The 16,167-nt window shown below is 40.6% G+C and overlaps 1 protein-coding gene across 4 annotated transcripts in view; it reads right to left on the bottom strand.

Moving 5' to 3' along the window:
* Positions 1–16,167, bottom strand: part of wipi2 (WD repeat domain, phosphoinositide interacting 2) — a 327,029-nt gene that overhangs the window by 99,098 nt on the left and 211,764 nt on the right. For all 4 annotated transcript variants that reach the window (XM_031893131.1, XM_018097367.2, XM_031893132.1 and 1 more), the window contains exons 7-8: positions 12,498–12,568; positions 12,307–12,414 (exon numbers count right to left, since the gene is read on the bottom strand). In XM_031893131.1, coding sequence (XP_031748991.1) covers positions 12,307–12,414; positions 12,498–12,568 — 179 coding nt within the window. The remainder of the gene's footprint in view (positions 1–12,306; positions 12,415–12,497; positions 12,569–16,167) is intronic.

Genomic DNA, 16,167 nt, shown 5'->3' with positions numbered 1-16,167 from the left:
CTCCTCTCTACCCTCCAATCTCCCTTCCTTACGGCCCAAAAAGCTTGGCACCAAGACATACCGGACCTGAACAGTGAAGATTGGGAGGAAGCGACAGACAGGGCCTATGACTATCTGATATCCACAAGAGACAGGCTAATCCAGTTCAAAATCATGCATAAACTCCATCTGACCCCGTTACGACTATGTCGAATGGGAATCCGTGACTCGTCCCAGTGCCCCAAATGTGGTGCCCCCGAGGCCAATTACTTTCACTTAATGTGGTCATGCCCACAAATACATCACTTTTGGAACCAGGTTCTAGACCACATCCAAAACACAACAGCCCTACCTAAAATAATCAATCCCAAGGTTTGCCTCTTTGGCATTGTGGATGACACTATTCCTACATTAACATCGCGTATCCTCTACAGAACGCTACTGTTTTATGCCAGGAAAACCATACTTTCTCAATGGATGGCACATTCTCCCCCAACAATTGCCAGCTGGCTCAATTTAATTAAAACCCTCCTGCCGCTGATACAACTCACCTATATAGCAAGAGGATGCCCTCAAAAGTATGACAAGGTATGGGGAACATGGGCTGAAACCATGGAATAACGTCACATGGTCACCCTTGGGAACTTGAACCCCCACTGGTAATCCCAAACCTTTCCCTCCTGAAATAGGAATTTGAGCACTATTTCGAGTAGGACATTATTGATTGTTTAACCTAATGTAACGTTTGTACTCTGGCATGAAAAGAACGCGTCTGCAGAACCAATGTCAATGTTTTATGTTGTTTTATGTTATAAATGCATAAATAAACACCTTTGAAAAAAAAAATAATAATAGTAATAAATGTGAACAAATATCAAACTCATTTGTGTTCTGTGTAGTGTGTGCTATTTTTAAAGAGACATTTTATTGCATAGGCTGCTTGGAAACTGATGGGAGGATTCACTGTGGGAGGGGCCATTGGGGGCATGGGAAGAGGTGGGGCCTAGAAAATTTTGTTGTGATTTCTGATGGCGGCCCTGACAACAATTACATATAAGTGATGGGTCATTATATAATATACCTTATGAAAAAAGTGCTGCAATTAAGCTAGATAATGTTTCATTATACATTAACATTAAAGTGATAGTGCAGCGATTAAGCATGGATAATACCACATTGTGCATGGACATCAAAACAATAATATATAAGATGATCAAAAACAAGTACAAAGTGAATAAAGCATACAGCCCAAATAGTAAATCCATAGGCATTGATCCAATGTCCTTAGAAATTCATTAAAAACAGTTCCGTAAAAGAAAAGGGGATCCAACTGAACATAATCCACCAAAAGCACTCTTGGGGGCCACTGCACGTCTACATGTGTCTAACCACGCCAGTGCTATGAAATTGCCCATAGAGGGCCTATCCAGGATAATGTAATCCTTTATATATTGAAATTACCTATACATGTTTAAATGCAATATTTTTAAGTCATTTCCATATAATTGAAATTACCTTTACAAAATGAAAAAAAATAGGCTGCAAAACATGCAACAGTTACTAATGAAATTACCTTTAACGGCCAGCCTTATTATATATCTCTATCTCCTGAAATAGGTAACTCACCCGTACTGATTTTTACGGCAGGAGATCAGTGTTTCCCAACGACTAGCTGGCTAACTATATTCACCTGAAAAATAGAGTTGACAATATATAATTGAACCTACACGAAACCGAGTAAAGCGTATTGTTAATTCATACCTCGCGGCATGACACAGTCTAAGCGTCTTTTCCACCTAGCCTCTCTTTGTAATAGTACTGTACATATTATCAATAAAGTGTCTTGACACAGATGTATCCGTATAAGATTCCGAATACAGTTCTTATGTACGTACGTACGTACGTACGTACGTACGTGTGTATAACTTTATTTATAAAGCGCCACAAGGGTACACAGCGCTGTACAATCTAACAGAATACAAAATTACACACAGGGAGGACAAGTGATATAATAAATAAATACAATAAATATATAAGTGCCATGTGGTATGAGACACAGTAGGAAGGAGGTCCCTGAACCGTAGAGCTTACAATCTAAGTGGTTGGGTAACATACAGGCACAAACTGGAAGGTAAGAGTGCACCAGGTATGGGCATTTGCCCTTAAACGCAGGACTGGGCAAAATAATATTTTAGTGCTCCAGAAGGTAACAGCTGAGGTTTTTCTTAAAGAGAGTGTGTGAGTGTTCCCTGTGGAGCGATTCAGGGATAGAGTTCCAGAGGTAAGGAGCAGCTAGATAGAAAGGTTTAAGACGAGAGAGCGCAGTGGGTGTGGATGGTGTAAAAAGACGAAGGCTCTGGGAGGAACGGAGGAGACGACCAGGAACATGCAGGGACCAGTGAAGAAACGTAGTGAGGAGCAGAGGAGTGAAGGGCTTTGAATGTTAGCAGAAGGATTTTGTAAGCTATCCTTTGCTTAACAGGCAACCATGCAAGAGAGCTTAATTGAGGCTGAACAGGTTCCCTCTTAAGAGAGAGCAGGAGGATCCTGGCGGCAGAGTTTAAAATTGATTGCATGGGAGAAAGGTGGGAGTCTGGGAGGCCAGTTAGTAGGAGACTGCAGTAATCTAGGCGGAAAAGGATAAGGGCATGTATTAGTGTTTTAGCTGTTACTTGTGAAAGAAAGGGGCATATCTTGGCAATATTGCGGAGGAAAAAACGGCAGGTTTTGGCAGTGTTATTAATATGGTTAGAGAAGGAGAGTGAGTCGTCAAAGATAACCCAAGGCAGCGTGCAGAATTTACAGGGTTGATGGTCATGCCATCGATAGTAAGGGTGAAAAGAGGAGGAGGGCCAGGTTTGGGCGGGAAGACCATGAGCTCTGTTTTAGCTAGGTTAAGTTTGAGCTGGCAGTTACCAATCTGGGTTTGAACATCAGTGGTTAGTGCAGGGGTGTCTAAATATGTTATGTTCTTTTATACATGTATTAACCGGACAGAAAGTTTTTCCCACATATAACATTCCGCACGGCACTTTAATACATGTATCACAAATTTGCTCTTATATGTGGCATATGCTTTCAAAGGGATTTCCACCCCACTATGTATGTTAGGTCCCTTAATAATGGAACCGCAACAATTGCATTTCATGCATGGAAAAGTGCCTATCTTAGAGTATTGACCCAAAACATGTCATGTTAACATTGCCCACAGTAAATGTTTTGCAGCAAACCTGCAGAAGCTTTTTTCCTATTTTTTTAAATTTTTGCAGAAGAACAACCTCTCAAGTCAGAAGCCAGAGTGAAATGTGTGTTGTGTGAAATGTTCTGTGTCTCTCTGCTTGTGCTGCTGCCGGGGGGGGGGGGGGGGGATAGAGGAGCGATCATAACACGCAAGCAGACATGGGAAGGGAGGGGCATGAGCAGAGCAGGAGCAATCAAGGCCGGCTGCTCCCAGCCACATAATGAAGAGTCTAAACCAGAAGCTTGCAAAAGGGGTGGGTAGAGCAAAGTTTTCAAGCAGTTATGGACATATTTGAACACAAAGGTATTAAAATAAAGGTACTTACTTCTATTTTACATGGTTTAGTGCATTGTGAAAATTTATGGTATATTTCCCCTTTAAATTATCCATCCTTGTAGCCAAAAATAACTGAAAAGTTCAGAAGGTCCATGTACAGCAGGGCCCTGATCAAGATGAAGACAGGCAGGGTTGGACTGAGCTGGAAGGGCACCAGAAAAAACAGATGTTCCCCGCCTGCCCAGAGCAGATGCCTGCTCCGCTCCCCAAGGCGGGGACTCCTTGTGGGGTGAGGGTCAATGGCAGGGATCCCTTGAGGGCCAGCCCCAGTGTGCCCTGCATCCCTCAGTCTTACCCTGAAGATAGGAATTTTGTCTTGCAAGCTCCTTTACCCTAACTAGTCCACTAGATAAATACCCAGTAGTAGAAAAACTGAAACAACATGGTTAATATAATCCAAAACATCATATGCATTCTTTTGCAAACACACCTTTTAACACCAAAAAAGGGGGTTTCTAACTGCGAGAATCTGAATCCATACATTGTTATTTCATTGATTTGCCTAATTGTATTGTGTTCGTTACATTTCTTTTAGCGTATCTTTGCCATTTTGAAATACGTCTTCGCCTGTTTCGGATTTGTCAGAATGTGTACTTTTCAAAAATATATGTTTTTCTGGGGGTCTCTGTTCAGTTAGTGGGTCTTATGGCACATAATATGCAGTCAGGGACTCCTTTTGCTGAAGCTGAGTTGGCAGGTTAAAAAATTTATAGGCACTACATTTATTTGAGGTCCGTACATAACCACATTGATGCCCAATATGCATGATTTGCCATTGTATGTAAAAAGAGATAAATGCGGCAAATTGAAACATTTTTAGGTGATTTTGATAAAAGTTTTCAAAACTTCTAAGTTTAGGAAAGCTTTGTTGTTTGGTAGCTTAGTGTAGAAAATGTCCAACCTTTCCAAAAATCTATTATTGTCAGGGGTCACCCTCCATTTTTGCCTCTTTTACCACACACAAAACTGCCCCTGTGTTTATGAATTAGATAAATGTTAGCCATGAAATTAGTGTGTACAAGGTATATTTTGGGGTCTGTAAGTGTACTTCGATAAACCTATGTATATTGGACATAAAACTGTAGACATCTGGTGTTCATATTTAGGGTGTTATATAGTAACTTTAAAAAAAATGTTAAAGGTTACAGATAGTAAAGAACCCAGCAATTTAATAAATGTAAACTATTTGGATTTTGCCAAATAATTTAATATAGTGCCCCCCAAACAACTGCTTTCTAAACTAAGGTCTGTTGGTCTTAGTAAAGTTGTTTGCACTTGGATAGGAAATTGGTTACATGATTGGGTACAGAAGGTGGTTGGTAATGGTACATTCTCTACTTGGAGTAAGGTTCTCAGTGGGGTCCCTTAGGGTTCTGTACTGGGTCCACTTTTATTAATGACTTAAGGGAAGGTATGGTAAATAATACATTCATGTTTGCAGATTACACAAAACTATGCCTCCCCGAATCAGTTGTACTGGCTGATACATTATATAGCTTTAAGAAGGGGCTGGATGGATTCTTAGCAAGTGAGGGAATACAGGGTTATGGGAGATAGCTCTTAGTACAAGTTGATCCAGGGACTGGTCCGATTGCCATCTTGGAGTCAGGAAGGAATTCTTTCCCCTCTGCGGCAAATTAGAGAGGCTTCAGATGGGGTTTTTTGCCTTCCTCTGGATCAACTAGTAGTTAGGCAGGTTATATATAGGCATTATGGTTGAACTTGATGGACGTATGTCTTTTTTCAACCCAACTTACTATGTTACTATGCAACCCAATTAATTCCATCCAGGACGTGGCATCCTTGCTGCAGGATCTTAATAATCTGGGGGGCTAAGTGGCAGATAAGATTTAATGTTGATAAATGTAAGGTCATGCATTGGGAATATAAAAATATGCAAGTGACTTATACCCTTAATGAGACTGCACTATAGATAAATTTGGCTGTAGGAAGCAATGCCAGGCAGCAGCTGCAAGGGAAAACAAGGTTTTAAGTTATATTAAAAGTTATATTAAAAGCTGCTAAAGGGTATGTTAAGTCTCAGTTATAATGTAAGATTGGTTTGGTTGGGATTGTTTACGCTTGTGAAGAGATGCTTAAAGGAGAAGGAAAGACAAAGTCACTTGGGGTGCCAAAATGTTAGGCACCCTCAAGCAGGGCCACCATCAGGGGGGCACAGGGGGGACTGTTGTCCTGGGCCCGGACGATTGTTGCTTTAAAGGGTCGTCATACAGCTTTAAAGAACTATGGGCCCCTGGGTCATTGGTGGTCAGCGGGCAATTCAATTGGCTGCGCCCCATGCGTACGTGTGACGTCAGTATGTACATGGCGCAACCTTATAAAAACTGGATGCAGGGGCGAGCCGGTGGGCATAAGAAGAGGATCCAGCTGAAGGAAGCGCACGTAGCAGGTGGGTGCCACAGGAAGCACGGGAAGCTGGAGGATGTTGGGGATGATGCTGGGGGAAGCTGGAGGATGGTGGGGAGGACGCTGGGGGAAGCTGGATGATGGTAGGTGGAGCTGGAGGATGCTGGGGAGGATGGTAGGTGGGGCTGGAGCATGCTGGGGAGGACGATGGAGAATGGTGGGGGGGGCTGGAGGATGCTGGGGAGGGAGCTGGAGGGTGTTGGGGAGGATGCTGGGGGAAGCTGGAGGATGGTAAGGGAAGCTGGAGGATGCTGGGGAAAAGCTAGAGGATGCTGTGGAGGATGCTGAGGGAAGCTTGAGGATGCTAGGGGAGAGTTGGAGGATGTTGGGGAGGACGCTGCGGGGAAGGTGGAGGATGCTAGGGGGGAGCTGGAGGATGTTGGGGAGGATGCTGCAGTGGGGAGCAGGCCATAAGTATGAGGACACTGGGGGAGGACCAGCAATGTTTTAGGGGGCCCTGGGCTGGCTAGCACTGTTTTAGGGGATCTCTGCCCTGGCACCAATGCAAAACGTTACCCTGGCTACCAATGTTTTAGGGGGGCCCTGGCTACCAGTGTTTTAGGGGGCCCTGGCTACAAATGTCGGCCCCGTGATTTCTGATAGCGGCCCTGCCACAAGTGACTTTAACCGCTTACCTTGTACCCCCAATTGACTTTGCCTTTCTTCTTCTTTAAGGGGTGATATAATAACTATGTTTAAATATATATGAGATCATATAATAATCTAATGATTTATTTACTTGTAGGTCCTTCCAGCAGACACAAAGACACACATTCTGATTTACAAGAAAGGAGGTTACATCTGAATATTCGGAAAGGGTTTTTTTACATTGAGTGTTGTTATGTTATGGAATTTTCTCCCTGAATCGTACTGGCTGATACATTATATAGCTTTAAGAAGGGGCTGGATGGCTTTTTAGCAAGTGAGGGAATACAGAGTTATAGGAGATAGCTCTTAGTACAAGTTGATCTAGGGACTGGTCCAATTGCCATCTCGGAGTCAGAAAGGAATTTTTCCCCCTCTGCGGCAAATTAGGGAGGTTCTCTGGATCAACTAGCAGTTAGGAAGGTTATATATAAGCATAAAAGGTTGAACGTGATGGACATTGATGCTCCTAATAAATTACAATAAATAAATCAAGAACAAGTGACTATTTTTATAAAAATAACCAAGTGAGTTTTATTTTTAATTTACACCGTGAACAAAAATAAAAAAGAAATATATAGTAGTAATAGACCTTTTATGATTCTAGCAGTTCATACATTAAAGGTAGATAGAGTAGGATTCAAGTATCTAACTAATTCAGATATTTACATAGACAAATAGATCAGGGTTAAAAAAATCACATCTCACCCCCAAACATTAACCCCTGCACCCCCTCTAAGTAAATAATCCTTAGAGCTTCCTCTATTCATATAAACTTGCCTGTTCCTGTTGTATTAATCATCCCTCAATAAGTTAATAATCACCAGATAAGTAAACTTAACAATAGGAAAATACTAAATACATTCACCAAAACTCTTGGTAATATACATCTCTCGGTAGGTCAGAATAGTAATCGGTAAATAAAAATAAAAAAATAAAATAATAAACAAAAATATATTTCTACCCTAATAAAAAAGAAAAAAAAAAGTGTAAAACCCAAAATACTAAGTTCATTCACCTAAGATGATACTGAATTCATGCAGCCAGGGTTCGAATCTATACCTTTAACCTTTTACTATCTGACTCCTAAGGTATCAAACCCTACTACAGGTGTCCAGATACTCCTAAGGTATCAAACCCTACTATAAGCATCCAAATTAAGTGAATAAAAAATGTACAAAAAAAAACCAAAAAATACAATTCTATTTACGTATTTATAACTTAACACTATAGGAATGATTTAATATTCCAATTTTCACTGAACCCTATTGGTTCAAATGTATTCAATGCAAATATTCAGAAGGCTTCTCTTCTATCTAGTGCTGCTAACCTATCACCTCCTCTATAATCCAGTTCTATCTGCTCTATTGCCCAAGCTTTCAAATATCTTACATTCGATCCATGTATCTCAAAAAAATGTCTAACCTGATCTTCCTAATATGCTCATATAATCTGGTACGGAAGGCTTGGATGGTACGACCAACATACCTTTTACTGCAACAGCACTCAATTATGTAAATTACATACTGGGACCAAAATGAGATGTGGTTCCTAATAATATATTTAGTACAATTCCCTAATATCTCAATCTCAATAATTTTCTTAGGGCAAAAATTGCATTGAGAGCACTTGCCACAGGTATGCCAGCCCCCAGATATTTCTCTTTGATACCTTAGGAGTATCTGAATACCTGTAGTAGGGTTCAATACCTTAGGAGTCAGATAGTAAAAGGTTAAAGTTATAGATTCAAACCCTGGCTGCATGAATTCAGTATCATCTTAGGTGAATGTACTTAGTATTTTGGGTTTTACCCTTTTTTTTCTTTTTTATTAGGGTAGAAATATATTTTTATTTATTATTTATTTTTTTTATTTATTTATTTTTTTTTATTTACTGATTACTATTCTGACCTATAGAGAGATGTATAATACCAAGAGTTTTGGTGAATGAATTCAGTATTTTTTTATTGTTAAGTTTATTTATCTGGTGATTATTAACTTATGGAGGGATGATTAATACAACAGGAACAGGCAAGTTTATATGGATATAGGAAGCTCTAAGGATTATTTATTTTGAAAGGAGGTGCAGGGGTTAATGTTTGGTCTGTCTGAGAGTGTGGGTATAAGGGCTCTGGCACACAAGGAGATTTGTCGCAGGCGATTTTTAAAAGAGCGATTTGGCGACTTGAGTAAACATGTGGGAGGGGTAACTGTTGAGTGGTACCATGGGTAGCAGATTGCCTCGAGCTCAACTTGCATGAAATCTCTTCGTGTGTATTGTCGTGGCGACTTGTCGCCAAAGCGTTGGGGGGAAAAAACGCAGGCGACAAATCTCCTCATGTGCCAGAGCCCTAAAAGAGAGAGGAGAACCCCCAGGGGATTAGTCCACGAAAAAGCGCATGTGCGCGAAACGCGGCAACACGAGGAGTGGCCTTAGCAGGGATCCGTCCAAACAGTGACGCCGCCGAGCGAGTTGCGATTGCACCTTTACAGTGACGCCGCTGAATGAGTCGCGTGGGCGAGCGGTATGAAAACCTGCGCGTCCATCTGTCCGTCCCGGCCGGGACTCTGATTTTAATATTGAGTTATTGCTTGGGGGTTTTATCTCAGTAGATTTAATAGGCATATACAATTGGTACCCAGAACGATTTTTATAAATAGATATTCTACTAAACTTCCTTTTTTTCCCGTATGCCCGTTTTCTCTGAATGAATCAGGGATATTACTCTTATCTAATGCATCTTTAATGAAAACTAAGGGCTGTTCTTAAAAATAGAAATACAAGGGCATGGTGACTGTGATATCATAAACCATCTATACTTTAAATGTGGAAATCAATTTGGATTTTAATTATTGGGGGAGAGATGTGATTTTTTTTTAACCCTGATTTATTTGTCTATGTAAATATCTGAATTAGTTAGATACTTGAATCCTACTCTATCTTCTTTTAACGTATGAACTGCTAGAATGATAAAAGGTCTATTACTACTATATATTTCTTTTTTATTTTTGTTCACGGTGTAAATTAAAAATAAAACTCACTTGGTTATTTTTATAAAAATAGTCACTGGTTCTTGATTTATTGATTGTAATTTATTAGGAGCGCCAACTTAGTGTGGTTAATTAGCGATTAGTGTGTGGATTAGCTGGAGGAAAGCAGCTCATAAGCACAAATTGTGGCGTATTTTCAATTAACCAGCACTTAGTGTGTGTTTTTTTTTTTTCATTTTATTTTGTTTGGTCACTTAATTGAACACTATAAAATAAAATAATTATATATATATATTTATACCAGGGGTGGGCAAAGTTTTTGGCTCGGGGGCCACATTTACTCACAGGCGGGCCAGGCCGGGCTAACATCCTCCCACCAGCTCCCCCTCCACCAGCATCCTCCATCTCTCCGACCTGCAGCTCCCTCCATCGTTCCGCTGCGTCTGTTCCCCGGCTCCCCGCTGCGTCCTTTTTTATGGTTGCGCTCCCTGCGTATTGACATCACGAGCACGCACAAAGCGCAACCAATCAGGGCCCAGAAATTATTTAAAGGGACCCGGAGTCGGCGGGCCGGATTAAAAAGGCCAACGGGCCGGATGTGGCCCGCGGGCCGTAGTTTGCCCACCCCTGATATATACAGTGGCTTGTAAAAGTATTCGGCCCCCTTGAGCGTTTCGACATTTTGTCACATTAGAGCCACAAACATGAATCAATTTTATTGGAATTCCACGTGAAAGACCAATACAAAGTGGTGTACACGTGAGAAGTGGAACGAAAATCATACATGATTCCAAACATTTTTTACAAATAAATAATTGCAAAGTGGGGTGTGCGTAATTATTCAGCCCCCTTTGGTCTGATTGCAGTCAGTTGCCCATAGACATTGCCTGATGAGTGCTAATGACTAAATAGAGTGCACCTGTGTGTAATCTAATGTCAGTACAAATTCAGCTGCTCTGTGACGGCCTCAGAGGTTGTCTAAGAGAATATGGGGAGCAACAACACCATGAAGTCCAAAGAACACACCAGACAGGTCAGGGATAAAGTTATTGAGAAATTTAAAGCAGGCTTAGGCTACAAAAAGATTTCCAAAGCCTTGAACATCCCACGGAGCACTGTTCAAGCGATCATTCAGAAATGAAAGGAGTATGGCACAACTGTAAACCTACCAAGACAAGGCCGTCCACCTAAACTCACAGGCTGAACAAGGAGAGCGCTGATCAGAAATGCAGCCAAGAGGCCCATGGTGACTCTGGACAAGCTGCAGATATCTACAGCTCAGGTGGGGGAATCTGTCCATAGGACAACTATTAGTCGTGCACTGCACAAAGTTGGCCTTTATGGAAGAGTGGCAAGAAGAAAGTCATTGTTAACAGAAAACCATAAGAAGTTCCGTTTGCAGTTTGCCACAAGCCATGTGGGGGACACAGCAAACATGTGGAAGAAGGTGCTCTGGTCAGATAAGACCAAAATGGAACTTTTTGGCCAAAATGCAAAACGCTATGTGTGGCGGAAAACTAACACTGCACATCACTCTGAACACACCATCCCCGCTGTCAAATATGGTGGTGGCAGCATCATGCTCTGGGGGTGCTTCTTTTCAGCAGGGACAGGGAAAGCTGGTCAGAGTTGATGGGAAGGTGGATGGAGCCAAATACAGGGCAATCTTGGAAGAAAACCTCTTGGATTCTGCAAAAGACTTGAGACTGGGGCGGAGGTTCACCTTCCAGCAGGACAACGACCCTAAACATAAAGTCAGGGCAACAATGGAATGGTTTAAAACAAAACATATCAATGTGTTAGAATGGCCCAGTCAAAGTCCAGATCTAAATCCAATGGAGAATCTGTGGCAAGATCTGAAAACTGCTGTTCACAAACGCTGTCCATCTAATCTGACTGAGCTGGAGCTGTTTTGCAAAGAAGAATGGGCAAGGATTTCAGTCTCTAGATGTGCAAAGCTGGTAGAGACATACCCTAAAAGACTGGCAGCTGTAATTGCAGCAAAAGGTGGTTCTACAAAGTATTGACTCAGGGGGCTGAATAATTACGCACACCCCACTTTGTAGTTATTTATTTGTAAAAAATGTTTGGAATCATGTATGATTTTCGTTCCACTTCTCACATGTACACCACATTGTATTGGTCTTCCACGTGGAATTCCAATAAAATTGATTCATGTTTGTGGCTGTAATGTGACAAAATGTGGAAAAGTTCAAGGGGGCCAAATACTTTTGCAAGCCACTGTATGTATGTATGTATGTATATATATATATATATATATATATATATATATATATATATATATATATATATATATATACGAATTGGGAAAAGAAGCCGCACTCACAGGACTTAAGTACAAAAATAAAAAACTTTTAATGGTAAATCAGTTCACTGATTTACCATTAAAAGTTTTTTATTTTTGTACTTAAGTCCTGTGAGTGCGGCTTCTTTTCCCAATTCGTGTTCATTCTAATTTTGAGGATTGCACCCAGGCCAAGCTGTGGATTATACGTGAGTGCCAGTATTTCATTTTGTTTTTATATATATATATATATATATATATTATTAGTAGAGCGCGGACAAAGCCATCACAACTTACTATGTTTACTATGTATGTAATTCTTAAAAAAAAAAAAAAAAAAATTCTTACATATGTTGTAGATATTAAAAATACTCAGATCATACTTTTCTTTGATAGTCTCCAACTTGAAAATGTGCACAGTCTCTGTGTTACTTGAGGCAGAAAGGAAGATACTGTCCATGCTGAAAGCCAACGAACAAATGCTCACACACCTGGGTGAAAACATGCATATTAGATTAAGGTTATTACAGTTTTATCCTCATGAAAAATCAACAAGCATCTGAAAAATAGTTACCTTTTCACACCCCTACGAAACTCAAAAAGTTTCTGTCCCTCTGGAATAGAAAACACACGAATTACTGTGCCCTAAAAAGAGAGAGAGAAAAAGACCAATAAGGACATGAATAGAGGAACACAACTAGTAGCCTAAAATATTCTTACAAACCATGTATGGCAGACATAAAATCAACAACTATACATTTATATTTTCTAGATGTAAAACAGTTCTGTGTAGTTTTCTATACCTACTGTATGTACTGTGGTAAATTAACACTTGACTAAGGACCATTGGGGCTCGAAAGATGTTGTGCAAAAAAAAAAATTTTGCAGCTAGCACTGTATATGTAGCATTTTCTTGATAATTAACTCTTGGGTGCTGTTGGATTGACACCTGAGGCGGAGGTGTATTACAAGAATTGGCTTGGCTAATTAAGCTTTTTTTGATCCTACATGGTGGGTCACCAAACACTATATCACACTTCTTTCAGAAAAATCCTTCATTCCCGGGGCCGGAGTCTGCACAGCTCTCTCTTTTCTCCGGCTTCCCATAAGAATGTGTGATCTGAGCTATCAAACACTAGAGCAGCACGGAAGCTACTGAGACCGAACTAAAGCGGCAGCTGCTATTTTAAACAAACAGATGAAGCTTCTAGGGCTGTTTACTTAGGTATGGTAAAGTTGTCTGCAGAATAAATATAGTGTTGTAAGTGGCACTTATGTGGCTAATCTGTTGGCAGTAAAATGCCCAAATGCCTTTCTTTCTCCTTTAAAACTATACCTTCAAAACAAATATTTAACTGAAGACTATTAGATATCTATCTATCTGACCAATATATGTATCAGTAAAAATATCCAATATAAAGGGTGGATTTTAGTAATAAGGCAGTTTTTCTATGTGTTTTTATTCCATTATACATTACTGGCTACAAGAAAAGGCTTTATAAGAAACAATGTTTTACATATGAGGTGTGATTCACTAAAGTGCAATAAGCGTTATCGCATGCTTTTTTGCCTTAAGATAGATGCGGAAAAAAACGCCAGATTCGCTAAAGTATTATCGCATGCGTTAAGTCGCATATTGCCTGCTTTAAATAGTGCGCAACCGAATGCGTCAATTTTTTTTTTTTTTAGAAATGTTTTTATTTTGCAATTTAGAATAACAATGTACAGAGGAGCACCTGTTGGGGTATGCCAGGGTGCCAGGTAAGTATGTAATATAGCCATAAACATTGGGGGGGGGGGGGGAAGGGAGGGGACACTTCAGGGTAAAGGGGGTAACCACAAACAATAAAAAAAAGGAAAGAAGTAGAAATGGGGATATAGCGAGTAAAATTTGGGAAGTAAGTTCTTGTGGGTATTTATTTGTCGGTCTACAGTTTTGCAGGCATAAGTTCAGGTCTTGTTTTTTTAGGAATATACAGTGGCTTGCAAAGGTATTCGGCCCCCTTGAACTTTTCCACATTTTGTCACATTACAGCCACAAACATGAATCAATTTTATTGGAATTCCACGTGAAAGACCAATACAAAGTGGTGTACATGTGAGAAGTGGAACGAAAATCATACATGATTCCAAACATTTTTTACAAATAAATAACTGCAAAGTGGGGTGTGCATAATTATTCAGCCCCCTGAGTCAATACTTTGTAGAACCACCTTTTGCTGCAATTACAGCTGCCAGTCTTTTAGGGTATGTCTCTACCAGCTTTGCACATCTAGAGACTGAAATCCTTGCCCATTCTTCTTTGCAAAACAGCTCCAGCTCAGTCAGATTAGATGGACAGTGTTTGTGAACAGCAGTTTTCAGATCTTGCCACAGATTCTCCATTGGATTTAGATCTGGACTTTGACTGGGCCATTCTAACACATGGATATGTTTTGTTTTAAACCATTCCATTGTTGCCGTGGCTTTATGTTTAGGGTCGTTGTCCTGCTGGAAGGTGAACCTCCGGCCCCAGTCTCAAGTCTTTTGTAGACTCCAAGAGGTTTTCTTCCAAGATTGCCCTGTATTTGGCTCCATCCATCTTCCCATCAACTCTGACCAGCTTCCCTGTCCCTGCTGAAGAGAAGCACCCCCAGAGCATGATGCTGCCACCACCATATTCGACAGTGGGGATGGTGTGTTCAGAGTGATGTGCAGTGTTAGTTTTCCGCCACACATAGTGTTTTGCATTTTGTCCAAAAAGTTCCATTTTGGTCTCATCTGACCAGAGCACCTTCTTCCACATGTTTGCGGTGTCCCCCACATGGCTTGTGGCAAACTGCAAACGGGACTTCTTATGGTTTTCTGTTAACAATGGCTTTCTTCTTGCCACTCTTCCATAAAGGTCAACTTTGTGCAGTGCACGACTAATAGTTGTCCTATGTACAGATTCCCCCACCTGAGCTGTAGATCTCTGCAGCTCGTCCAGAGTCACCATGGGCCTCTTGGCTGCATTTCTGATCAGCGATCTCCTTGTTCGGCCTGTGAGTTTAGGTGGACGGCCTTGTCTTGGTAGGTTTACAGTTGTGCTATACTCCTTCCATTTCTGAATGATCACTTGAACAGTGCTCCGTGGGATGTTCAAGGTTTTGGAAATCTTTTTGTAGCCTAAGCCTGCTTTAAATTTCTCAATAACTTTATCCCTGGCCTGTCTGGTGTGTTCTTTGGACTTCATGGTGTTGTTGCTCCCAATATTCTCTTAGACAACCTCTGAGGCCGTCACAGAGCAGCTGTATTTGTACTGACATTAGATTACACACAGGTTGCACTCTATTTAGTCATTTGCACTCATCAGGCAATGTCTATGGGCAACTGACTGCACTCAGACCAAAAGGGGCTGAATAATTATGCACACCCCACTTTGCAGTTATTTATTTGTAAAAAATGTTTGGAATCATGTATGATTTTCGTTCCACTTCTCACGTGTACACCACTTTGTATTGGTCTTTCACGTGGAATTCCAATAAAATTGATTCATGTTTGTGGCTGTAATGTGAAAAAATGTGGAAAACTTCAAGGGGGCCGAATACTTTTGCAAGCCACTGTAGGTTCACTTTTAGGAGGTATCCTTTCAAGATTGACGTGATTAGTCCTATAGATGTGTTGAGATATTTCGGTAAGTCATCCAAGGGGCCCAAGATTTTGTTATGGGATTTTAATTGACCAGTTGAGATACTTGCCAGTCTTTCCATAATTAGCATATTATCGAGTTACAGAGTTTTTGTCCAGTGTTGTAGATTTCCAGGCTTTAGATATTGTTTGTTTTGCCGCAGAAAAGATGTGGGTGATTAGCTTTCTCAGATGTTTACCAGCCACTAGGGATATTTAATATCTAGGTTAAATATCGATTGAAAGTTTTTACAATTAGTGTGAATTAGTTTACTTTCAGTTGCTTTATGGCTACCTTAATTTCCTCTAAGGAAATTGGTTCTGACATTAATGTTTTCTGTTGGGGCGTTAGTGTGGGTAAGTTTGCCTGGTTTAAAAACTGCTGTAGGAGGTTTGGGCTTGGATCTTTGTGTTTTTTATATAGTGTGTGGTAATAAGCAGCAAACTCTTGTTTGATACGTTCAGGATTTGCCGTTAAGGATCCATCCTTTAATCTAATTTGGGTGAAATTAAATGTATTTGATAGCTGACGTGCCATCATTGTGTCGGCTTTGTTAGCCTTTCTATAAAATTTTTGTTTTGTCCATTGTAGTTTT

The sequence above is a fragment of the Xenopus tropicalis genome, chromosome 9 (assembly GCF_000004195.4).
Source record: "Xenopus tropicalis strain Nigerian chromosome 9, UCB_Xtro_10.0, whole genome shotgun sequence".
Lineage (NCBI taxonomy): Eukaryota > Metazoa > Chordata > Amphibia > Anura > Pipidae > Xenopus > Xenopus tropicalis.
The sequence above is the reverse complement of the archived record's forward strand: the minus strand, read 5'-3'. Positions and strand labels throughout refer to the sequence as shown.